This window comes from Hoplias malabaricus, chromosome 4, assembly GCF_029633855.1.
Source record: "Hoplias malabaricus isolate fHopMal1 chromosome 4, fHopMal1.hap1, whole genome shotgun sequence".
In the NCBI taxonomy this organism is placed as follows: domain Eukaryota; kingdom Metazoa; phylum Chordata; class Actinopteri; order Characiformes; family Erythrinidae; genus Hoplias; species Hoplias malabaricus.
Window position 1 is genome coordinate 3,511,596 of NC_089803.1, and position 27,108 is coordinate 3,538,703.

The window sequence follows — 27,108 nt, forward strand, 5'->3', positions numbered from 1 at the left end:
ATTTGTGTAGTGTGACACATAGTTCCACTCAGGAATCCAGGGTAAAACAGACAGTTTATTACCTTGAATTTACTGGGCATTGTGCTCTTTTAGACACAGTGTCTAATCAGACCACACCTGCAATCATTTACACCCATAGTCTCTGAAAAATAGCTGGAACATTTTGCTGAACTTACAGCATTCCTAAGGTGATAAAAATGAATGCTGTTATAAAAATAACAATATCAGCAAATACAGATCTTCATCTGACGATTCAACCATTGTGGAAAAACAAATACGGACTATTGCTGAAGACCAAAAGACTGTGTGTCAGATTAAAACTGAATAGACTTTTGAAAGATTAACATCTTCAGCATGAGAGCCAAGGTAATTTACAGTGGTGTGAAAAAGTGTTTGCCCCTTTCATGATTTCTAATTTTTTTTTTCATGTTTGTCACTCTTAAATGTTTCAGATCATCAAACAAATTTAAATATTAATCAAAGACAACACAAGTAAACACAAAACGCAGTTTTTAAATGAAGACAAAAAATCCAAACCTACATGGCCCTGTGTGAAAAAGTGTTTGCCCCTGAATCTAATAACCGATTGGGCCCCCCTTAGCAGCAACAACTGCAATCAATTGTTTGTGGAAACTTCCAGTGAGTCTTTCACATCACTGTGGAGGAACCTTGGCACACTCATCTTTGCAGAATTGTTGTAATTCAGCCACATTGGGGGGTTTTCGAGCACAAACCACCTTTTTGTGGTCATACCACAGCATCTCAATAGGGTTGGATTTTTTTCTCACTTAATAGTAAATACCTTCATTTAAAAACTGCATTTTGTGTTCACTTCTGTTGTCTTTGTATGATATTTAAATTTGTTTGATGATCAGAAACATCTTTAACAAAATTAGTATTTTAACACACTTTGTTAATATATAGCATTAAACAGCTGTTTGACAATAGATTGACTAGCTCTCCTATGTGACCTCATGTGACATCATTAGCATGACAGAAAGTTAGCATAAATTGACTGTGTGTGAATGGTAAGCTAGGAAATGCTTTTTGGTTGCAACCAAGTATACAGTGAAGCAATCATCAAACCCCATCCCACAAAGGTCACACGGTATGCATGAAGCAGCCAATCCCAACCATGCAGAATCACCTAGTCGAGTACCACAGAGGCAGAACACAACAAACACATTGTTTGCACAGTTGTGTGCACTGAAACATACAGGAATGTTAACTTTTTTGTTTTGTTTCAACAAAATTTTGACGATCGGTATAGGTTTACTTTAGGAAAGAAGTTTGGCTATCCCCAATACCACTTCGTAATGTTCTTGACTATTTTGAAGCCCTTGTGGTTTTGTATATGTTCACAAACTTTACAGGCGTGGAATCGACTAAATCCATTACGAGTTGAGACATAGTCCTTCCTCCAGGAGAAGAACCTCTCGTACATCTCCTGGTTCTGGTCCAGAGCTTTGAGGTGTTTTGCCAGTTCCTGCGGAGATTGGAAGTCATCCACATGGATGAAGGAGTCTCTAGGGATAAATTCCTCATAGTTCTCTCGGGGAGGACCTAGAACCACAGGGACGGTACCAAGCCTCATGGGATTAAAGACCTTCTCTGTAATGTAATCTTTGTGGATGGAGTTCTCAAAGGAGAGGTAAAACTTGCAGCTAGACACTACTTTGTTGTAGTCTTCATTGTCTATCCTTTGTTCAAAATGTGTTCCATAGGCATCAACTTGTATGTGTTTTGATAATTCATTAAAGTACTGCACACGTTTGAGTTTGATGTTCCAGTGGCTGACGATCCAGCACACCAGCTTGTCCTTCAGTGGGATCTGGAAGGGTTCGTCTGATTCTGAGATTTCTACAATTCTTCCATAGGGAATCCAAATGTCTGCGTCTCTGCGGTAGTTTGACGTCAAGTTGAACAAGACCTCGGCCCCTTTCAGTTGAGGAGTATTAGTTGGAGACTCCATGTTCGTCCAGACCCATTTCTGCCGTGGAGGTCTTGATATATTGAGCAGGTTTTGTAGGTCACCTTTTATCTCTTGAATGTAAAACACAATGGCATGAGCTTTGTCGATTTGTGCTCGATCAACAATCAAACGGCAACCTTTGATCCCATAGGCAAGCTCACAGGAATCCAGATTGAACTGCCTCCTAGGTGGCCAGTACCAGATCAAGATTGTTATTTCAGAAGCATGGTCATTCCCACCTCCTGCAATTTTTACAGACCGAGTCATTTCCTGCTTGTTTTCAGAGCAGTTGGTGATGATCTGTGCACTGAGACAAGTTTCTGTACAGACATTGAACTGAGGTTTACCTGCGCAAGGCAGCCAGTTCATGGTGGGATTGTTATAAACAAAGAAAATCATAGTAAAGCAGATCAGAAGGCCTCCAGCAATGACCAAGTGACAGAAGTGTCTGGATGAAGCTTTCGATGTCATTCTGAAACATTCAGGTACAAAGACAAGGATTAATATTACATCTGGAGTTTCATTAGTTCAATTCAATTCAAGGTTTGTAATCATGTACATGCCTTATTTTTTATGATATTACATGATCTTGCCCCTCCCCTCCCCTCCTATAGGAGAAGGTCAACAACAGCTTCTACCAGAGAGGACTGTGTTGTACAATATACTTGTAGTAAGGTTTAATGTTTGTCATTGGGCAAACACTTTTGTCAATTAGATTGATTCGTTACTGGATTTTGTTGTTATTGTAAATTTAAGACACAACTTAAATCAAATAAGGTTTGTAATCATGTACAGTTAAATAACTTTGAATTATTGTGTGATATTGACTATTAGTTTGTAATCACCTGCCCAGGGATTATAGACAGAAATTAGCTTAATAGCTAACACTAGCACATTTACTGTAATATAACCTGGACCCAGTGATCCCACTGTGGGGAAACCTGTGGTCAGTCAGGTCACTTCCTTCTTCCAGGTCACTCCTTTGCTTCTCATGTAATGACTACTGGAAAAGTAAGAGATGGATCAAGCACCCAGAAGATGTGAATCGTTGGTGTGTCATTCAAACAATCGTACAGTCTGTAGGAGCTGTGCTGATAAATTTCCCTCAAAAAAAGCCTGGCCCAGGATAGAGATATTTTTGCGTTGATCCACATGTATGAGCTCAAACTTAGTTATCATCATTCCTGGAGAATATATCTGTTCTTATTAATTAAACATTTAATATGAATGAAATGTTGATTAATGTGGGGCAGACATTGACTGTCCTCTTTTACAAATGAACACTGGGTATTAATTGACATATTAATTACAATTATATTATAGAAAACCATTTTAATGTCACACAAGAAGAATGATTACAAGTCAACCAAAGATTATGGGAAATAACATCTTACTAGAGTCCATAAAATGAGCAGCAGACGTCATATAATAAATTTTATTTCTTCACGAAAAGCTGTGTTACTGGTGTGTGAAATAAATATATACTTTTCACCATGAGACTACCTTTTATTGCCACAAGCCTGTTAAACAGTTTAAAGCAGCGCTGGGACTTCTCTGTACTTCTGAATTATACAGAGCTTCCTCTTCAAACACGTTATCACATCATCTTTAGCTCTGCTGTTTTCTAAAATATATGGCACACTTTGGAAGTCAAATCCTGGGGGCCTGATTTACATTACTATGGAAACTGAAATGCTGATTAATGTGCACTGTCCCTGATAAATAAATAAATAAATGTGAGAGAGACATATTCAAACTATGTTTGACTTTCCCATACACACTTGTGAGCATTTTTACACACTCACACCCCTGTCTCTCTCTCTCTCTCGCTCTCTCTCTCTCTCTCTCTCTCTCACACACACACACACACACACTTGTTGCACAACCAGTCCATCAAAAAGTGTTTTTGGAGTGTGGGAGTTAAAACTGGTCCGGTTGTGTTGGAGTGACAGTCCTCGCTTCTGGAACTGGTTTATGAGCACAGTGCCCTGGAGGAATAGGGAGATAATCTAATCTTTAAAGTCACTGAAGTTTAATGTTTTATTTTTTGTTTTATTACTTTTTATTTCATTTTTTGTCTGCCTCTTTTTCTTCTCTTTTTTTCTCTTCCTCACTTCTTCAGCAATAGTTTTGTTACAGAACCATTGGCATTACCTCTGCTCATCAAACACACTCAGTTCACACAGTGTTTATGAAATTTTTTACCTCCCAGATTATTCCTATGTTGATTTAAAAGCTGGAATGAATTAATGCTGAATTAAACCTTTAAAACATAATAAAACTTTATCAAACCTGCATGTAAGAAATTAGTTCAAATTGACTTCGACCCTCAGGTTGGATCTCCTCTAAGTTACCCTCAGCCTGCCGTCTTCTGGACCTGGATCCAGGGGAGTCAAGAGACACTGACACCAGGGACGTGAATCAACATCGACAACTCTGCTGTGGAGATTGTCAGGAATACCAAATGCAAACACTGGTCTGTTGGACTGTAAATGAGTGTACTGTTTACACATATCCGGTTTACATCATGTTTACATCCAGTTACCGTTTACAGCACAAATACACTTTAAATTGCAGTGTCTCTCTTCCTCACCCCCTCCGTACTTATGGTTTTTGCCTTGTCTTGTATTACATTGTATTGTATTGTACTGTAGGGACAGTTTTGTATTTTCTTAGCCATATCGTTTGCACTTTAATGTGTGTGCACTGTTTTATGTTGCACTAGATTTGTACTAGCTGCATTTTAATGTTGTGTATTGTTTTATGTTCTATGTCTTTTGCACTTTAATGCGTGTGCACTGTTTTATGTTGCACTGGCTTTACACTAGTCGCACTTTAATGTTGTGTATTGTTTTATGTAGCACCTTGGTCCTGGAGGAACGCTATTTCGTTTCACTGTGTACTGTAAACACTGTATACTGCTGAAATGACAATAAACTTCTTCAACTTGAACTTGAACAAGAGAGTTCCACTTTATTGTACAAAGCACTGAGTATATATGTGCCCTCCATCTACTATCTAAACCTACAGGATGATGGAGAAAGTGGTGAGGGCATAGATTGATAAAGGAGAGGCATATTCAAGTGTTTAGTCTAAGGGTCTGTGAAAGAAAAGAGACGCAAGATTAGTAAAGATTAGGATGCTCTCGTATGATAGAGCCATGAGCTGTTCCCATGCGGAGAGGGAGAGCGAGAGAGAGAGAGAGAGAGAGAGAGAGAGAGAGAGAAAGAAAGGGAGGGATAAAGTGCACAAGAAGAGGGAGCAGCTGACCTTGGGCAAGCAGATGTTGGTCAAACATCATGATAATCAGGAAGTTACATTGGGTGTCTGAGGACAGAAAGGTGCCAGTGTCTAACAAACCAGTCTAACCACAACATGTCCATCATAAAGTGATCAAAGTGGATCAGATTCTCACAGTGACCACCCCCCGCTTCAACATAAACTTCAAGATCTGACCTTCCCCTCATCAACTGACATAACCTTCCCCTCAAACCTGTCCCACCAGTCGTTACCAAATTGTCAGTGTTAGTCATTGTCCTAGAGTGGTTTTAATCTTGTGGCTGATCTGTGTATATATATGCACTGCTGTCCTAATACAAATTGATTTTTTATTTTGGCTTTATTTTTCAGTTTTTATTTCTAAGATTCCATACACAATATTATTACACCTGATTAAAACAGGATTAAAACCAGACATAAATCCTATAAAAAAACGATTAAACCCTCAGTAAATGTGGATAAACCTGAGTAATCTTGAACAAATCACATTAAACCTGATTAAAACCTGGTTAACATGTATTTCAACCCAACAGAGTATAATTATATCTTATGTAACCTGATAAATAAACGCCTGAAACCAAATACAAACCTGATTACAGTGTGGCCAAACCAGATATGAATATAACATTGAATCTTCATTATACGGTTAAACTGGTTAAAATATGTTAAACATTATTAAACTCGGTTTAAATTTGACCAGACCAAAATAATGTCTCATTAAACATGAATATACCTGGTAAAACTCAACAAATAAAAGGAATATTATTTAAACTACTTTAGTAAATCACTCTGTGTATCTGTGTTTTAACTGAGCAATAAACAGAAGCACTGACCTGGTTATTGTAGTGGTAAAAACAGTTCAAGTTTGTCCTATAACCCCTTGTTTCCACATTTAATTGTCTTTACCACGCAGGAGAGGACAGATTCAGTGTCAGACTCGCAGTTGGGTTCCAATGACTTTAAGGAGAGAGTTTGTTGCAGAATGTTGATGGTCATTTTATTACAAATAAATAGAAATACAAAACAAAGATGCAATGGGAGCATAAAATGGCATTAATAGCTGTTGGGCATGGCGGGTGGGCCCCAATGGCTGCAGGCCTTGTCACAAGCTAAAACAGTCTGCCACCTGTATCCCAACTGAGGTCAATGGCGGTATCGCTGGTCTGCCCTCCCCCCATCATGCACCTTATTCTCTAATTTATAGGGTAGCACCCATCACCTATAGAGGGTGCACACTCACAAAAAGGCAGAAAACAGGGAGAGACAGGGAGTGGTCTCTCTCCTACTCAGGACATGCCCAGGGTGAGAGGTCCCATGTGGGTTTGGGGATTCTACAATGTACAGTAGTGTGCCCCAGTAAACGAGAGGATCACCTCAATATGAATTCTGCTCAGAGAGAGGAAAACTTGTTGTGGGGCATATATACACTGGTATACATGGAAATGATGTGTGGGGTTCTGCAGATGCTTCTATGGTTCCCTGGACAGAAGTGATCAGGAGGAACGGCCTTGCTGATCTGAACCAGAGCAGTGTGATGATATTGGACTTCTGTGCTAACGTTCAAACACAAAGATGCTCATAAGTATACTTGGTTCCAGAATATCTTGGGCCAAAGGCCAATGTTGCATTTAAGTTCACTTTAAAGCCCAATTTATACTTGTGCACTGAACCTACTCTGCAGGCAATGTGTTACGGCGTAGCCTACGAAGTAACTTACGCACCTCTCCAGAAATGTAACTATGTGACTGCAACGACTTTGATTGGTCAGTAGTCAGTCTGAAACAAAGAAATACAGGAAAATAATTTTTTTTCTCCACACACAGAGACTGCAGACAGCAGCAAATACATACTGAGAGACTTCCTCAGACATAGCGTGGGTTCCACGATAAAATATAAATATTGAACAAAGGAAAAATACAAACATCTCCAAGAAAAAAATTACTCAACAAGAAGAATGACCATGCGAAAAAAAAAAAACGTCGTCTTTCTATTTGTTTCTTTCCTGGAACCTAATGCCCTACTCACTAAATAGATTTATAAAAGTAGTTCTACCCCACAGCTGCATTTTTTACTACGCTGTGAAAAGATATTTTTTACAGACATTAACCATAAAAAATTACAAATGTTTTTCTGTTTTTTATTCTGTAAAAAGAGAATATACCTTTGAAATACTGGAAAATCACCTTTATTAAAGAAATCTGCTGTAAAAGCAGTGTAAGTCTGTAACTTTAAATTACTAGAATCCTTTTTATAGCAGAATTGTACAGGTTTTTATGGGTTTTGAGTTTTAACCACAGTTTGCTGTAAATAATAATAAACATATCATAAAACCAAAAGAAAATCAATTCAATAGAACTGTCCCATTTTAAGTAAATATTACTGTTGTGATATTAAATTTCCTTGAAAATGAAAGTAAAATCTACTTGACATCAAATGTAACATTTGAAAATATTAAGTAAAATTTATTTATTTTATTTAACATTTTTTTATAAAATAAATATTTCATAGGCACTCTTCAAAATATTAAGTAAAGTTTGTCAGTGTTTTATAAATTAAGTAAATTTTATTGTATTGTATTTGATATTTTAGTTTATGTCAAGTTATATAACTAACAATTATGATGTAAATGTTGCTAATTTTCATTATATATATGTTACCAAATAAATAATCATCCATATCATATCACAAATCACACAAAACACAATTAATCACAATGACATGGGAAAGTCTGGACACAAGTATTTAATGGTTTATTCAATAATATCTCTGATCATTTGGAACAACTGTAGTATTAGCCATCTACATTCATTCATTCATTGTCTGTAGCCCTTATCCAGTTCTAGGTGGCAGTGAGTCCAGAGCTTAACTGGAATCACTGGGTGCAAAGCAGGAACACACCCTGGAGTGGGTGCGAGTCCTTCACATGGTGACACACACTCACACATTCACTCACACACACACCTATGGACAATTTTTAGTCTCCAATCCACCTACCAAAGTGTGTTTTTGGAGCATGGGAGGAAACCGGAGCACCCAGAGGAAACCCATTCAGACACAGGGAGAACACACCAAAATCCTCACACACAGTCACAGATTCAATCATTATAATTAAAGAATTTCCTTCAAGGTTCAAGGGCAGGGGGTGGTGGAGCCCATATAACACATAAAACATAAAATTGAAAAATCAGCTGACAAATGAATAGAAGAAAGATTGGCATTAACCAACAAATCATGCATACCCTCACTGATATAGAACCTAATTCTTCTGTTATTTATACTCATAACAAAAGAAAACAATATGAGTGAAGGTCCTCAAGTGCTTGCATTTCTGTAAAACAATCGCAACCATAAACTTAAAACAAAAAAAAATAAATAAAATAGCACCGTTAATATCACTGCAGTATACAAGGCAATTTATATTTTTTGTCCTACTCCAGCAGGTATAAAAAATAGAAATGCATAACACATGACAGAGATCAACAGAACATGACAGTGCGTTAGTTTATAACATGACAGTGCTAGGTAGCGTTAAAGTGATCAAATTTCTAAATAGCAATATTTTAGACTTATAGCAACATTAACAATCATTCATTCATTCATTATCTGTAACCCTTATCCAATTTTAGGGTCGCGGTGGGTCCAGATCCTACCTGGAATCATTGGGCGCAAGGCGGGAATACACCCTGGAGGGGGCGCCAGTCTTTCACAAGGCAACACAGACACACACACATTCACTCACACCTACGGACACTTTTGAGTCACCAATCCACCTACCAACGTGTGTTTTGGACTGTGGGAGGAAACCGGAGCACATAGAGGAAACCCATGCAGACACAGGGAGAACACACCAACTCCTCACAGACAGTCACCCGGAGCGGGAATCGAACCCACAACCTCCAGGCCCCTGGAGCTGTGTGACTGCGACACTACCTGCTGCACCTTTGAGACAGAAGACCCTGAGTATCACCATTATAAACAGACTTGTACTTCTGTCGTTGCAATGACCAACTACTTTTGGAATTCAAAGACAATACCAGAAAAACTACCAGATAACTTGTGTACAAACCAAAGGCCCATTTCAGAAAAGTTTGAACCACATGAAGGAAAGACCCATGCTGTCATGGCAATCTCCTCCTGTTCTTGGGGATTGAGACCTCCACCTCCACCTCACTCTCACTGATGCGTGAGCTCACTCTAAAACTGTGAGGAGAGGGAACTCCACTTCCACTTTATTCTCACTGATGTGTGAGCTCACTCTAAAATTGTGAGGAGAGGGACCTCCACCTCCACTTCACTCTCACTAATGTGTGAGCTCACTCTAAAACTGTGAGGAGAGGGAACTCCACTTCCACCTCACTCTCACTTATGCATGAGCTCACTTTAAAACTGTGAAGAGACGGACCTCCACCTCCACTTCACTCTCACTAATGTGTGAGCTCACTCTAAAACTGTGAGGAGAGGGACCTCCACCTCACTCTCAATGATATGTGAGCTCACTCTAAAGCTGTGAGGAGAGGGACCTCCACCTCACTCTCAATGATGTGTGAGCTCACTCTAAAACTGTGAGGAGAGGGACCTCCACCTCCACTTCACTCTCACTAATGTGTGAGCTCACTCTAAAACTGTGAGGAGAGGGACCTCCACCTCCACTTCACTCTCACTAATGTGTGAGCTCACTCTAAAACTGTGAGGAGAGGGACCTCCACCTCACTCTCAATTATGTGTGAGCTCACTCTAAAGCTGTGAGGAGAGGGACCTCCACCTCCACTTCATTCTCCCTGATGTGTGAGCTCACTCTAAAACTGTGAAGAGATGAAACATCACCTCACTCTCACTAATGTGTGAGCTCACTCTAAAATTGTGAGGAGAGGGAACTTCACTTCCACCTCACTCTCACTGATGTGTGAGCTCACTCTAAAACTGTGAGGAGAGGAACCTCCACCTCCACTTCATTCTCGCTTGTGTGTGAGCTCACTCTAAAACTGTGAGGAGGGGGAGTTCCACCTCCACCTCACTCTCACTGATGTGTGAGCTCACTCTAAAACTGTGAGGAGAGGGACCTCCACCTCACTTATGTATGAGCTCACTCTAAAACTGTGAGGAGAGGGACCTCCACCTCACTCTCGCTGATGTGTGAGCTCACTTTAAAACTGTGAGGAGAGGGACCTCCACCTCACTCTCGCTGATGTGTGAGCTGACTCAAAAAATGTGATGAGAGGGACCTCCACCTCCACCTCACTCTCACTGATGTATGAGCTCACTCTAAAACTGTGAGGAGAGGGACCTCCACCTCACTCTCAATTATGTGTGAGCTCACTCTAAAGCTGTGAGGAGAGGGACCTCCACCTCCACTTCATTCTCGCTGATGTGTGAGCTCACTCTAAAACTGTGAAGAGATGAAACATCACCTCACTCTCACTAATGTGTGAGCTCACTCTAAAATTGTGAGGAGAGGGAACTTCACTTCCACCTCACTCTCACTGATGTGTGAGCTCACTCTAAAACTGTGAGGAGAGGAACCTCCACCTCCACTTCATTCTCGCTTGTGTGTGAGCTCACTCTAAAACTGTGAGGAGGGGGAGTTCCACCTCCACCTCACTCTCACTGATGTGTGAGCTCACTCTAAAACTGTGAGGAGAGGGACCTCCACCTCACTTATGTATGAGCTCACTCTAAAACTGTGAGGAGAGGGACCTCCACCTCACTCTCGCTGATGTGTGAGCTCACTTTAAAACTGTGAGGAGAGGGACCTCCACCTCACTCTCGCTGATGTGTGAGCTGACTCAAAAAATGTGATGAGAGGGACCTCCACCTCCACCTCACTCTCACTGATGTGTGAGCTCACTCTAAAACTGTGAGGAGAGGGACCTCCACCTCACTCTCAATGATGTATGAGCTCACTCTAAAGCTGTGAGGAGAGGGACCTCCACCTCACTCTCAATGATATGTGAGGTCACTCTAAAGCTGTGAGGAGAGGGACCTCCACCTCACTCTCAATGATGTGTGAGCTCACTCTAAAGCTGTGAGGAGAGGGACCTCTACCTCACTCTCACTGATGAACTGGTGAACTTCACCATTCACATAAAAGTTTTCCTCATCACTGAACAAAATCTTCTGTGTAAACTGAGGGTCCTGTTCCAATTTTTGTTTTGCCCATTCTGCAAATTCAGTGCACTAATCTTGGTCATCCTCATTGAGAGGCTGCAGCAGCTGGAGTTTTTAAGGGTGCCATTTGTGAGTAGCTAATATCCACCGAAGGGATGTTCAACTGATGCCACTCTACAGTGACATGCAGCGAGTGCTACACTGTGGGATCTTGCTGAATGAAGCTAGGACAGCCACTGATGTTTCTTCATTAGTGACTGTTTTCATGAGTCCACATTTTTGCAAATCCAACACTGAACCAGTTTCTTCTCATTGAAAAAAAAGAAAAGTTGGATCCAAAATGGCAGACTTCAAAATGGCCGCCATGATCACCACCCATCTTGAAAAGTTTCCCCCCTCCCATATACTAATGTGCTACAAAAAGGAAGTTAATATCACCAACCATTCCCATTTTATTAAGGTGTATCCATATAAAAGGCCCATTCTGTACAATAAGTAGCACAAACAGAATGCACCAAAACGGGTGGGTTTAGCGCCACCGCGATATTTAAGCACACCAAAAACTTCACAAACACTACTAATTACACAAACATATTTTAGTATGTGTCTCAAGATATCAGAATTTCATACCTCGCTCCACATGCCAAGGGGTGCAATGGTTGACAAAGCTTTGTCCTTTGTCTCATCTTTATCCCCTTTCTTTCTCTTAACACACTATACAAAGCGAGCAGTCTAAAATGGCAAAAAGGACTTGCCAATAGACCTCTCGTTAGAGAAATGCATTTACAAGTTTAACCCAGGCTAACACAAAAATTGGAATAAAGCTCTGAGCTTTGAATGTCCACTCAAAAAATGAACACGAAGTTTAAAACAAAGGGGAGATAAAGTGAAGAAGAATGAGGCTACTAAATTCCTGCACTTCTGTGACATCATATTCTTATATTCATATTCATATTCACATATTCTGTGACCTCATTCTTAAAGGTACACTCACAAAATTATGTACCATTACACTGAGTTGAATGGTCATTTACATGGTCAGTGTCAGAGATTGGGAACGGAGCTCATTAAATTCAATTTTAGTTTTTTTTTTTTTTAATAAAATGACAGTTGTCATTGTAAGACCATGTAAAACCATAAAAAATAAAACATGCATCTATGAAACATTTAAATTGATCAGAACTAAGTAGATTATACTTTTCTACTCTGTGACAGTGATGGTAACTGTTAGTTTTCATATAAGTTTGGTGTCAAATATGTTTGTGACCAGCTAGTAAAACAATATTCATTTATTCATTCATTATCTGTAACCCTTATCCTTTTCAGGGTCACGGTGGGTCCAGAGCAGTGGCGGATGCTGGTCTTTCAAGGAGGGGAAGCTCAATTTCGGCCTACATCATAAAATGTGTCGGTTTATTTATATGTAAATTCTACCCAAGAAAATGATCTATGACCCTGTCGTACCAACAAGGCGTCTTTTCCAGGGACTTGACTAGTGTCCTCTCAATGTCCAGCAGAGCTAGGCTGCCTAAACGGCCTTGGCCCATGTGAAGTGTGCCCGCCTGTGAGTGCTTTGTGACGGTGGAGGGGCTCAGCAGCACCCGCTGAACAGAAACTGAGATAGAAGTCAGAAAGAGTGATAGAAGTCAGTGTCCAAACACAAGCAGCTACAAAAAACCCACCAGAAATAGAAACTCGATTTGTCACTAGTTCTGAATTTCCTAGATCCTTGAATTTCCCCTAGGGATCAATAAAGTATCTATCTATCATCTATCTATCTAGTATTTTTTAACAAAGAAAATGCCGCTAAGAGGATTAAGAAAGTCTGGTTCAACTCAGAACAGAATGAAAATTAATGCTCCCACGAATCTTTACAACGAAGGATCGCTGATTCGCTCATTTCGCTGTCAATCAAAAAGGGATTCAGCCTCAGACAGATCATCCAATCATCATGCAGAAGCTGAGCGTCCGGGCCAGCCGAGGCCAGCCCACTGCCCCATAGACCCCCAGAGATGCTAAGCGTTCAATGGGAGGGGATAACGCCCAGCATTTATCCAATGACTCGTCTTGTTTCGCTGCACATCGCTGCTTTGCTATTGAACTCTGTGGAAGCTGTGTCCTCACTGTTTAAAGCACTGTGAAGCTCCGGGAAAGCCGCGTCTTTACCAGTGATAAGAAGCTGATTCTGAACAAAAGTTGAGTGCGTTGTAGTGCATATTTATTCACTGACATATACACACAACAGTATATATTTGATCACTTATTTTTTGACATTTTAGGGGAAGCTGAGCTTCCCTTGCAGTCTTAGAGCAATCGCCTCTGGTCCAGAGCCTACCTGGAATTATTGGATGCAGGGTGGGAATACACCCTGGATGTGGTGCCAGTCCTTCACAGGGCAACACACACACACACACACTCACACATTCACTCACACACTCACACCTACGGACACTTTTGAGTTGCCAATCCACCTTAGTAAAACAATATGACATATGATATACAGTCATAGCATGCATTAAATAAATAAAAGATTTTGTTGTGTTAAGTATATTGTTATATGCCTGACAGTAGCTAGTGCTCACCACCTCTTTAAAAAGCTTTGTAAATTACAAATTTGGGTCTATAATAATTCCAAAATATTTCAAATCATACATACATGAGCCTACTTTGACCTGTATGACTTATTTCACTCATAAATAAAGTAGATTATGTGGCAGATGTCTGCAGTTTTTTTATTTTATTTTATTAATTAATCGTATTAATGTTCAAACTGACCTGGACCTTAACCTATGGCCTCAGCAAATACAAGATAAAAATGAGATAAAATTAGAATCGCTTTATTGGCCACTGTGTTGCAGACAGAGGAAATTGTTCTCCACATTTTAACCAACTGCATGCAGTGAAACACACATTTATACTCACACTACTGAACACCAAGGGGAAGTGAATACACATGCCCCGAGCAGGAGGGGTTAGGTGCCTTGCTCAAAGGCACTTCAGTCAATCAATCGAACAGTATTTATATAGCGCTTTTAACAACTGACATGTGAACTTCTGATTACACACACAGTTCCCTAACCACCAGGCCATGGCTGCTCCTTTATAATTCTGAGCAATCATGTAACTTATATCTTTTTGTCTGTGTACCTGTATGTTTCAGATTGACATCGAAAGCTTCATCTGGACACTTCTGTCAATTGGTCATTGCTTGGCCTGCTGATCTACTTCACTATGATTTTCTTTGTTTATAACAATCCCACCATGAACTGGCTGCCTTTCTCAGATAAACCTCAGTTCAATGTCTGTACAGAAACTTGTCTCAATGCACATGCTCTGAAAACAAGCAGGATCATGCTCTGAAAACAAGCAAGAAATTACTAAATCTGTAAATACTGTAGAGGCTGTGAATGACCATGAATCTGAAACTTTGATCTTGATCTGGTCCTGACCGTTTGTTAGGAATTTCAGCTAGAAATCTTGTCTGAGTCTGATTATGGCATCAAAGGTTGTCATTTCACAGATGATCGAGCACAAATCGACAAAGCTCATGGGGTGATGTTCCATGTCCGAGATATAAAACGTGACCTACCAGACCTGCTCAATATATCAAGACCTCTGCGGCAGAAATGGGTGTGGATGAACATGGAGTCTCCAACTATTACTCCTCAACTGAAAGGAGCCGAGGACTTGTTCAACTTGACGTCAAACTACCGCAGAGACGCAGACATTTGGATTCCCTATGGAAGAATTGTGTGCAGTATTTTAATGAAAGGCCTATGGAAGACATTTAAAATGTTTTATTGATCCACAGGACTACAAAAAAGTAGTCTCCAGCTACAAGTTTTACCTCTCCTTTGAGAACTCCATCCACAAAGATTACATTACAGAGAAGGTCTTCAATCCCATGAGGCTTGGCACTGTCCCTGTGGTTCTAGGTCCTCCCCGAGAGAACTACGAGGAATTTATCCCTAGAGACTCCTTCATCCATGTGGATGACTTCAAATCCCCTCAGGAAATGGCAGAACACCTCAAAGCTCTAGACCCGAACAAGGAGATGAACAAGCACTTTTCCTAGAGGAAGGACTATGTCGACTATGTCTCAACCCGTGATGAATTTAGTCGGCTCCACGTCTGTAAAGTTTGTGAACATATACGGAACAACAAGGGCTTCAGTACAGTCAAGAATATTACAAAGTATTTCTGGGGATAGCGTTCTTCCTAAAGTAAACATATTCCAGATCGTTTCAGTGCAGACAATCAGAAAATGGCAATTTAGATTCAATAGAATTCTATAGACCTTTAGTCTGTTTCTAGACTGCTTGGGTATTAATGATAAGAATGGTATAGCAGATCTATGAAAGGGAAAGTCTATTCTGATAACTTGCTGTGGTAACTGTTGCTGTGGTTTTGTCCACATGTGTCTGTTTAATTATTTTCTTTGTTTCTTTATTTGCCTACCTAACTTTGAGTTGTGTAAATTTCTTGTTCATCCCATTGTTTGTTTTATTGTGTTCTACCTCTGTGGTACTCCACTAGGGGATTCTGCATGCTTGGGATTGGCTGCTTAGAGTATACCATGTGACCTTTGGGGGATGGTAAAAAGGGAGAGGGATGGAGTTAGTTTTGATCTGTTTCCAGAGTGTGGCTAATGACTCCGGCAGATCTGACTATGACTGCTTTAACTAAAAGGAGAGAACCAGGAGGACACACAGACACGGGAGCACCCTGAAACACTGGCATCCCTCCACTCCACCGTCAACAAACCTGAGTGATCACGTGAAGTGGGACGACACTCAGTTTACTATAATTCCCTGTGTCCATGGACCCCCTGGATCTGCCGCCTTTATCTATGGGGGAGCATTAACTACCAAAAGATAAACTAAACAAATTAGTTTTTAGCCTAGATTTGAAGATTGCGACTGTGTTTGAGTCCCGAACATTTTCTGCAAGATAATTCCAGGTGGGGGGCTGTATAAGAAAAAGTTCTTCCCCCAGCTGAATCTTCTTTCAGAGACTATGGTTGTGACATAGTAAATAAAGAAGTATATATCTAGAAAGATTTACTGTTACATACTTTAGCAACATCTTTTTAAAATTAATATGAATATTTCAGGCTTTGCAGGGATGGTCTCACCTCCACACTGATACCATTTATTACGATCTCATTTACAAAATAAATAAAAGAAAGAATGCACACAGGACTGCTGCAAATTCTGGCATGCAGTTATGTACCACTCAGATATATAAATGTTTGCAGGTGTGGTCCAATTAGTGTCTAAAAGAGCACATACCCCAGTAAATTGTTGCTCTAAAGTCATAGCATGATGACTAAAGTCAAGGTGATAAACTATCTATTTTACCCTGGATTGTTTAGGGAACCTCATGTCACATTACACAAATGCACTACAGAAACTACATTTCCCATAATGCCCCAGTGCTTTTTCAAAATTATGGGTCACTAACACTTTCAGTCAGAGCCAGTTTACTTTTTTGTTTCACAGAGTAATGGACCTTCATAAATATTAAAATAAATTTGACAAGGTAATGATGGCTCATAGCTATGATACCTCACTAAAGTCAAGCCCTTAATTTAAGGGGCATTGTTTAAATAAACATAGCTAATAAAAAGGGCTTTGATAACACAAGCTCAAAAATTGAATATATTTAAACGGTTTCTGTTTTGATTTCTTCAAGAACAGACACAAAGGAAAATTAATGGTATACCGGTATAATTTCTGAAACCCGAAAAGTTCATTCGCAGAGATAGCCAAGGAATATTATGTTTTTCAACACAAACCATGATAACATCTTTGGCCGTGGCTAGTTACATGAGCAAGGAGCAATGGTGACATTCATGTCTTCTCATCGTCAAAAGTTGATCAATGTTTGCTGTGCTTCCAAGGTTCTTGTAAGCCTGAACGGAACCAGTTCAAGAACCAGAGTTCTTTTGGTGGAAAAGGGTTGTGTTTGTAAGTGAGTGGAAATAAACACAGTTTTCCATGACTGTAATCAACTGGTGTGGTACATGAAGGCAATGTGTGGGAAAATTGGGAATGTATAACTATGCATGCCTCCTTCCTACTGCAACTCTTCCATACTTCCTCACGTGGAGCTGGGAAAGTGTGTGTAGACATAGATATGAAAAAGACAAAAAACAGAAAGCAATGCAGTGGTTATATTAAATATTCATCAAAGTTTATTTGCACAATCAATGTCCCACTTCTTGGTTACAAAGTACAGAAAGTAGTGAGAAAAGACTTCTAAAAGCAGCAGGACATACACCTAGATACAGGTGGTGCTGGGGACAAGGGAGGAAGGAGAATTGAGAAAAAAAGAGGACCTCTTTATGTTATACACATAAATATTTACCTGCTGTAATGGACTGTGATGTTCATTCTGTGGAACTGCAAACTGCACTCTGGAAAAGGGCTTGATGCTCCAGTGAACAAATCTAACAGGTTACATGTGTCAAAAAATTTCTAATATATTCCGAATAGACTTTATAATATTATCTCTACACTGGGGCCTTATTGTGGCCTATTTGTAATGGTGACATCAAAACGGGCATAGCTTCCGCTTGGCTGCCTATCACACTCCAAAATCCAAAAATATGCAGAATGGAATTTAAGATAAGGGCGGCACGGTGGCGCAGCAGGTAGTGTCGCAGTCACACAGCTCCAGGGGCCTGGAGGTTGTGGGTTCGATTCCAGCTCCGGGTGACTGTCTGTGAGGAGTTGGTGTGTTCTCCCTGTGTCCGCGTGGGTTTCCTCCGGGTGCTCCGGTTTCCTCCCACAGTCCAAAAACACACGTTGCAGGTGGATTGGCGACTCGAAAGTGTCTGTAGGTGTGAATGTGTGTGTGTCTGTGTTGCCCTGTGAAGGACTGGCGTCCCCTCCAGGGTGTATTCCCGCCTTGCGCCCGATGATTCCAGGTAGGCTCTGGACCCCCCGTGACCCTAAATTGGATAAGGGGTTACAGATAATGGATGGATGGATGGATGGATGGAATTTAAGATAGCTTATAAGAAGAATGTGAAACATGTAAAAAAGGGGAAGTTCATGAAATTACAGTAAAAATATTGTTCAATCTCAAAACATGTATTTTGACATAGGTTAGTATTACTTGATTAATAATGGACATACAAGTGCACCTCAGTGAATGACTGTAGAGAAAAACATCTGCAGTAAAATAATACCTGCCAATCATTCTACAGTTTTTCTCCTTTTTTGCTTCCTTCCTGCTTCAGCTTCTGTTCTTCTTGTAAAGTCAGGGTACTCACATTTTTAAATTGCGTGCAGCACCTCAGTATTGGGAAGGAACAGTCCAATAACATTCCGTTCCTAATAGAGGCCCTTCAGAAACTTTTCTGCTTCAAAACAACATGTGTACATCTGGGTTTTATCATGTGCTACTGGTATGAATGTGTTTGTCAAAATCATCTTTCCTGGTGCAAGATTCCTGGCTGGTTACTGAATTTAAGATCTTCCAAAACATAGATCTATTTGCTTCATGCTTCCTTAAATGCCGCAATTTTTACATTTGTTAAGTTTGCTCTACATTCTCCTGTACCCCAGTGTATATCTCAGCACTACTTCCTTTTATTGTAATGTAAATGAAATGTAAATGTTCAGGTCTTTCACTGCCAGTGATACATTCAGGTTTACAATAGAGAATTTATCATTTAGAGGGCATTTTCTGCCAAAAGGACCATAAGAGCTTTAAAATTCCATTTATTTTTATGAGAAATGTGTTCCTTATCTACGAACATTCATTTCACATTTCATTTCAATTCTAGCTGATACATAGATAGACATGTGGCTTTTTCACTGTAAGGTACCTACTTCCTCGACTTTACTTTGCTTTTTTTTTTATTTAGGTACGTTTTAAATGTGGTACCTGGAACCGTGTTCTTTTTCAGTACATGCATACACCTGGTTCCTAAAGAGCAGAGTAAGGACTAAATTGTGATTTAGTGCTGAGACAAACAGTGCACCACTTATTCACTGGGTGTGATAGACAACTTACTGTGCCACAGGCCCTGTAAACTGGCTAAAACAGTATGAGTAGCGTTTGTTTGTTTTGTAAATATCTTTATTGTAAATAAAGCCCCATTGGGGAATCATCATCCTGCTTACTACCTTAAACCGCCCACTCAAATAAGATAACATCCGACCAGTCAAGTAACATTACCACACACACTGTTACACACGTGGACATGCTGTGGACAAACAGGTTTTACTCTATCACCTAACCACCAAGCCACAGTAACAGTAGTAATAGTTAGGAGTCCATGGAAATTCCAACATAGGTTGGGCAGCTAGTCTAAGGCAAGTGGCGGTAGCTGGGCCGCTGGTCTGAAGCAGGGAGCAGGACTACAACAGTCATCCATCAAGTGGGCGTTGATGGATCGTTTACTCAGAAAAAGGTAGAGGGATGGAGTTAGTTGTGATCTGTTTGAATGTAAAGCAGAGAATGTGAACATTTCCAGAGTGTGGCTAATGACTTCGGCAGATCTGACTATGACAGCTTTAACTAAAAGGAGAGAACCAGAAGGACACACAGACACGGGACAAGCCTTTTAAAGCAGTCCACCGGAAAATGCTAACGTGGCTAACAATGAATGATGCCTAATGGGGAGCAGTTAGCATGATTGTATTTTAATGAGGCTTAATATCCCCTAATAGCTTTCTGGGAATTCTGGGAAATTTTTTAACAACTGGCCTCACTCATTTCCCTGGACTTGTCCCCAACACATCCCACTATATTACAGTAATTTAGATCTATATTCCTTCAAACGTCAAAGTTCACCTGTGTGTTATATCACATGTTTGTGCTCTAGATATTTTACATGCCTTCACACATGTTTAGGGTGCTTGGTCCGAGGCAGGATATGTGTCTGGGTGTTTATTACTTGTTTGTGTCTCTAGTGCCAGACTGAGAGGCCTGAGAGGCTGAGTTAGATTGGACCACATAAGGCCACAAGCTGGGCCACCCTTCCCCATAGTAGTAGAGTTAGATTTGTTTAGAAAATAAAAGCTAATTTCACTAATGGTGCTTTACCACTGCATGGACCCTACTTGACAAAGACCGTCAACAAACCTGAGTGATCACGTGAAGCGGCGGGACGACACCAGCGTTTCAGTTTACTATAATTCCCTGTGTCCATGGACCCCCTGGATCTGCCGCCTTTATCTATGGGGGAGCATTAACTACCAAAAGCCAAACTAAACTAATGAGTTTTTAGCCTAGATTTGAAGATTGTGACTGTGTCTGAGTCCTGAACATTTTCTGGAAGATCATTCCAGAGTTTGGGGGCTTTATAAGAAAAAGCTCTTCCCCCAGCTGAGGTCTTCTGAATTCTGGAAACTATTAAAAGTCCAGTACTGATCTGAGTACAGTAACAGGTCTAATGTAAATTGTTGTGGATGAACATGGAGTCTCCAACAAATACGTTTTATCCCCAAAGACTCTTTCATCCACGTGGACAATTTTAAAACACCCAGGAAACCGACAGAGCACCTCAAAGCTCTGGACTAGAATGAGAAGATTTACCATTGCTTCTTCTGGAGAAAAGACTGTGTGTGAACGTGAAATCTGTGAACATGGATGAACCACAAGGGCTTCGGAATAGTCAAGACCTTTAATTACTATTTTTTCCATTTTATTTGAATTGATCATACCATTTGAATCTAATCTAAATGTAGGATAATTGTCACATACAGATTATTACATGTTTCAACTATCAGTGAAATGCTAGGATGACTACTTCTTACATGAAAAAAAAAACTACATATAATGGAGTCTATTAGATCAGGAGATCATTAGAGCTGGAGGTATTTATGGGATATTAATAGGCCATTACCATGCTGCAATGTTTGCTACAAATATTCAGCCAGTCTTCATTGATCAGCTAAAGTAGTAGAGACAGCGAATCTACTTTAATCTGTTTTCTCTCATATCTAACACCGCCTGTTGGTTAATACATTTTATTTCATTTTAAGTAGCAAATAACTATTGAAGCCTATAGTGGCCATCACCGTTAGTGTAAAGTTGTTTCACTGGTTCCTCTATTGAGCCCTCGGGTGTTGAACAAATTTCCTTGTGTCAATTAATCATGGGTGCTTTCTTAAACAAATAACATATCGTGCTAACAATGCTAACACTGTGTATGTATTTTCAGTCCGTTATCAAGCGGGAAAGCATCTAATGCTAAAAAAATTAACCTCATTATTCAGAGGAGATCTAGTCAACAATTAGCAAACACCTAAGTACATTAATCATTTGTGTTGTTTTATTGACAATTATTGTGGTTCTGTTTGCCTTCTGCTAGAGCAGTGATTGATTTACTACTTTTGAAAAAATAACCTCAAAAGTTTTCAAAAGTCCACTTTAAATTCTGTTAAATTCTGAGAAATCCAGCCAATATCCACATGAGTATGACGTCCTCTATAGGATGGCACTGTTTCTGCAGTGGGGTATCAGGGGTCCAGTAAAGATCATAACACGATGTGTTCTATCGTTACAGAATGGAAAATACATTTGAAAATGATATATTTAGTGTCCTGGCTCTCAGGGTTGTGTTTTATTACTCTGTCGCCACCTACTGGAGCCTAAGTTAATTGCACCCTCTGAGATTGCCCCTCTCGTTTTCAGCTCGGAGAGCAGAATGGTGACAAAGTGTCACACTAACGTAAAACCAAATTTTCCAGTCAGACCCTTTTAGGCAGCAGACCGTGTTTTTCTGTGCATCTCGATTTGGAATGCATTTGCTCAAACCCTAACATACAATGCCCTCCATAATTATTTGCGCCCCTGGTTAAGATGTGTTCTTTGGCTTCTAATAAATTCTTTTATATAATAAAAATAAAATAATATAGGAAAACAATACAAAAGAATAGAAAAATCTAAGCTTGAATTTAAGTGCTTTTATTTGGTGGGAAAAAAATCACACATTAAGAAATAAATGTGTGAATGTTTTATTGAATGAAATCATGTGTGCCACGGTTATTGGTGCCCCTGGTGTTAGTATTTTGTACAACCTCCTTTTGCCAACAAGACAGCACTTAATCTTCTCCTATGACTCTTCACAAGATGGAGAATACAGAAAGAGGGATCTTTGACCATATCTCTTTGCACAGCCTCTCTAAATGGACCAGAGTCATGGGTCTTCTCCTATGCACTCCCCAGGTTTTCTATTGGGTTGAGGTCTGGGGACTGAGGTGGCCATGTGAGGAGCTTGATTTTGTGCTTTGAGAACCGTTTTTGAGAAGATTTGGCCACATGTTTAGGGTCATTATCTTGCTGAAAGACCCAGTGACGAACCATCTTCAGCTTTCGGGCTGAGGGCACCACATTCTGATTCAAAATGTCCTAATATTTCCAAGAGTTCATGATCCCATGTCCTTACGAGGTTCCCAGGTCCTTTGGAGGAGAAACAGACCCACAGCATCACCGATCCTCCCCCATACTCAACAGTGGGCATGAGGTGTTTTTCTGCATACTCATCCTTGATGTTACGCCAGACCCACTTAGAGTGTTTGTTGCCAAAAAGCTCTCATCTGACCAAAGCACATGGTCCCAATTAAAATCCCAGTATTGCTGGAAAACTCCACGCATTTACGCTTATAAGTATAACTCAGAAAAGGCTTGTTGGCATGTAGATACCAGTGGCGATTGCTCTAAGACTGCTAGGGAAGCTCAGCTTCCCCTAAAATGTCAAAAAATAAGTGATCAAATATTTACTGTTGTGTGTACATGTCAGTGAATAAATATGCACTACAACGCGCTCAACTTTTGTTCAGAATCAGCTTCTTATCACTGGTAAAGACGCGGCTTTCCCGCAGCTTCACAGTGCTTTAAACAGTTAGAGTTCAATAGCGAAGTAGCGAAGTGCAGTGAAACGCACTTCACATGGGCCAAGGCCGTTTAAGCCTAGCTCTGCTGGACATTGAGAGGACACTAGTCAAGTCCCTGGAAAAGACGCCTTGTTGGTACGACAGGGTCACAGATCATTTTCTTAAAAAGGAACGGAATAGAATTTATGTATAAATAAACCCACACATTTTATGATGTAGGCTGAAATTGAGCTTCCCCTCCTTGAAAGACCAGCATCCGCCACTGATAGATAACGTCTGATGGTTGTTTGGGAGACCTCGTAACCCTGTGTGATGACAGGATACACTTGCGTCCTCTTCCAGGCTTTGTCACAGTTTGTCACAGTTCCAGATGTTTTGAACTTTTTGATGATTGCTCTGACTGTAGATAAGGGCATCTGCAGGTGAGTGGTTATTTTCTTGTAGCCATTGCCTGATTTATGAAGGTCGAGACACATCTGCTTTACTTGAATAGTGTGCTCTCGTCTTTCCCATGTTTAAGAGTGAGTAAGAGAAATAGGCCTCTGTGTAATGCCATGTTTATACCCCAGGGAAGCAGGATACTTTGATCCACTTTATATACTACAGTACAAATGACATAAATAGTTCAAATACATTTATTTCCAAGAAATTGTGAGGGTGGCGCAGCAGGTAGTGTCGCAGTCACACAGCTCCAGGGACCAGGAGGTTGTGGGTTCGATTCCCGCTCCGGGTGACTGTCTGTGAGGAGTTGCTGTGTTCTCCCTGTGTCCGCGTGGGTTTCCTCCGGGTGCTCCGGTTTCCTCCCACAGTCCAAAAACACATGTTGGTAGGTGGATTGGTGACTCAAAAGTGTCCGTAGGTGTGAGTGAATGTGTGTGTGTCTGTGTTGCCCTGTGAAGGACTGGTGCCCCCTCCTTGCGCCCAATGATTCCAGGTAGGCTCTGGACCCACCGCGACCCTGAACTGGATAAGGGTTACAGATAATGAATGAATGAATGAATTACTATCTTCATATCTAGAATAAAGACCTTTCTGTTCTCCTGCGCAATTGAGTAGCGCTGCACTTAGAATTAAAAATGTAGATTTACTTATTTTATTTCTTGTAGCAATTTATTAACTGTCCTTTTTTTATTACTGTTTTTTATTGTTTTAAATTTTACTAAAGAGCTTTTAATATATTTTTAAATATTCTGTTTTAATTCTATTTTCTTTTATTAATTTCTTTATACTTACTTTTTTATTTTCTTGTACTTTTTAAATTCTACTGTACTCTTTCTGTATCGCACTGTAAAGTACTTTGAATTGCCATTGTGTACGAAAGGTGCTCTATAAATAAACTTGCCTTGCCCTGCCTGGAGTGAGGTTTACGATGCTTCTCTGCTTGGTTATCACACATTCCAATCTGGGCTGTGCGAAGAAGAGTGACTGAGAGCGAAGAGAGGTATTTTGACCTTTTTGATATTAAGTCCCACATTCACATGATCACACATTCATCATGCCACACTACAAAATATACCTCCATTCACAGCTGTGATGGTTTGAGGGAGGGGCAGTGAGCAGCCTGGCTGAGGAAGACCTGAGTGTGCGCATGGCTTTGTAAGTGAGAAGAATTATTTTGAATTGAATACGGTACTTTAGGGGAAGGCATGAATAAGGATTTCAGTGGTAGATTGAGAAAGAGATGGCCTGATTTTGGCAATAATACACAGATATAAATATGACGTTTTGATTATAGAACTGATGTGAGCACTAAGTGAAAGAGTTGAGTCGAGGATGACACCCAGATTATGCAAGATCTTATTTCAGCAATGTCTGAATAAAGTCAGGAAAGTAAAGTGTCTTTTGCTTTATTGTTTAATTTTAGAGTATTAAAGTCAGAGCAGTCAGTTTTATATGGAGAGAGATTAGTCTCAAAATACTTACATTTACAAATGTGTAAATGTTAATTTAACAAATTACAAATTAAACACAAGTCACAGATATGTTTCTCTGTTCACAAATGAATATATCACACTTTGTGTCTCACAGTCTGCAGTTTGTACATATACAGTTATATTCATAAATACATGTGTTTCATGTTTGGGTTTCATAGATATATCACAATTCTATGCGAAAATAAATACCTATACTAGTCAGAATTACATTACAGATATGTCCTCCTGGTAATGTGACTAGTCAGAATTTCATTATGGATATATAGGTCTGTATTCTTACTAGTAAAAATGTCATAGTTAATATCTGAAATGGGAGTTGTTACTAGTAAATACTACATTAGAGAGATCTTGGTTTCTTGAATTCTTACTAGTAAAAATGGAGTTAGGAATTGTATCACTGGTGTCATTTTAGGCTAAAACGGCCTGCCAAAAGCAAAGTAGGTGTCACTTTTCAACTTCCTGTATTCCTCACTCCAAAATAAAAGCCCTCTGCTTTTGTAATTGCGGTTTCATGTAATTCTCTAAATTCTGATGGAGCTGCAGCAATGATTAAGCAGGGCTTGCCACCGCCGCAAAATACACGTATCAGAAACACTGACAACTTTATAACAATACTATAAAAAAACAAACAGAAAGTGTTCTGGAAAGTACTAAATATGACTTACAAATTAAGTAATAAGCAGCCAGTTATTTACTTTGTGCTGCATTTATACAGTTTAACAAGGCTTTAAAGAGCCTTATAATCTCCAAATGTAACTGGTGTAAATATTCTGTTTGTTATAGTAGAAATTTGCTTTACACTGATATACTTCATATAAGGATTAAATTAAGGATTAAACTCTGCCTTCCATAAAGTCCATCTACAATTCTCGCTGTCTCAGTAGGGCCAGGAACATTCTGAAGGATAACACCCATCCTGGCTTCCACTTCTTGAACCTGTTGCCTTCTGGTAGGCGCTACAGGTCCATACCGGCCATACACTGTACACACAAAGACAGCACTAGAGTTCAGATTCACACAGATGAATAATTAGAAATGGGGTATTAGGCCAAGGGGCAATGGCCTAATGGTTAGAGACCAGCAGGAACATCCACGGCTGAAGTGCCTTTGAGCAAGGCACCAAACCCCCAAATGCTCCCTGGGCACCAGGGATGGCTGTCTGTCGCTCTGGGTGTGTGTTCATAGCCCCTAGTGCACTAGTGTGTGTGTGTGTGGGTTCACTGCCACAGATGGGTTAAACACAGAAGACACATTTTGTTGTATGTTGAACAATGACAAATAATTACACATTACATTAACATTAAATGCTGCCGTATTAGAAATATACAATGCACTGTTAAGATCTAGATTCAGTTATTTCAGTGCACTACAGAGTGAGTATGGAGTGAAATGGGGTTAAACCTGTTTTTCTCATGCATCATGGTATTTTGCTGTCTTTACGGGGTACTATGGCCCCCTACTGGACTGGCAGGATAATACAATAATTACAGTATTGGTATCTGTTTTCAAACCCAGTATTTATTATTGTTAGTGTGTGTGGGCTAGAAGACACAGGAGTGAATAATTGCCATGGATGAGCATTTCTTCTCTGAAACTTCATCATTCCAAACACAGTCTCAAAAACACAGATTCCAACAAAGGGTTTCATACCTCACAAAGATACAATCCCATCAACGTTGAGCTGGGACTTATCACCTGCAGACGAGCAGTGGAGGGGTGGGTGGGGACAAATTGCATGTTCATAGCTTTGTACTGAATGAAGGTGTAAGGTTCCAGCTCAGACAATTTGAGTCAGAGGATGTTGTCTGGGAAATAATTTATAAACTAATATCTTTCTTCTCTCAAGCTGTACATCTTTCCCACACTGTTTAATCAAAGCCAACGGTGCTTTGGTTCAGTGTTGGTGTCAGGGTGGTGTGATGAGTAGATTCAGGGAGGCGGACACACTCGCTATAACACGGAA

At 40.0% G+C, this 27,108-nt stretch overlaps 1 protein-coding gene and 1 pseudogene across 1 annotated transcript; one reads left to right on the plus strand and one right to left on the minus strand.

Annotated features, from left to right (window-relative positions):
• Positions 1 to 1,294: 1,294 nt before the first annotated feature.
• LOC136695276 (4-galactosyl-N-acetylglucosaminide 3-alpha-L-fucosyltransferase 9-like) lies at positions 1,295 to 4,388 on the minus strand. Its single transcript, XM_066669259.1, has 2 exons — positions 4,265 to 4,388; positions 1,295 to 2,444 (listed from the first exon to the last, which is right to left on the minus strand). The coding sequence occupies exon 2, from the start codon at positions 2,441 to 2,443 to the stop codon at positions 1,295 to 1,297; it is 1,149 nt and encodes a 382-aa protein (XP_066525356.1). The 5' UTR covers position 2,444; positions 4,265 to 4,388.
• A 6,750-nt stretch (positions 4,389 to 11,138) lies between these two features.
• LOC136694095 (4-galactosyl-N-acetylglucosaminide 3-alpha-L-fucosyltransferase 9-like) lies at positions 11,139 to 15,431 on the plus strand (annotated as a pseudogene).
• Positions 15,432 to 27,108: the final 11,677 nt, after the last annotated feature.

Excerpts from the sequence above, each read along its gene's own strand:
- LOC136695276 (XM_066669259.1), bottom strand. The coding sequence starts at position 2,443 with ATGACATCGAAAGCTTCATCCAGACACTTCTGTCACTTGGTCATTGCT.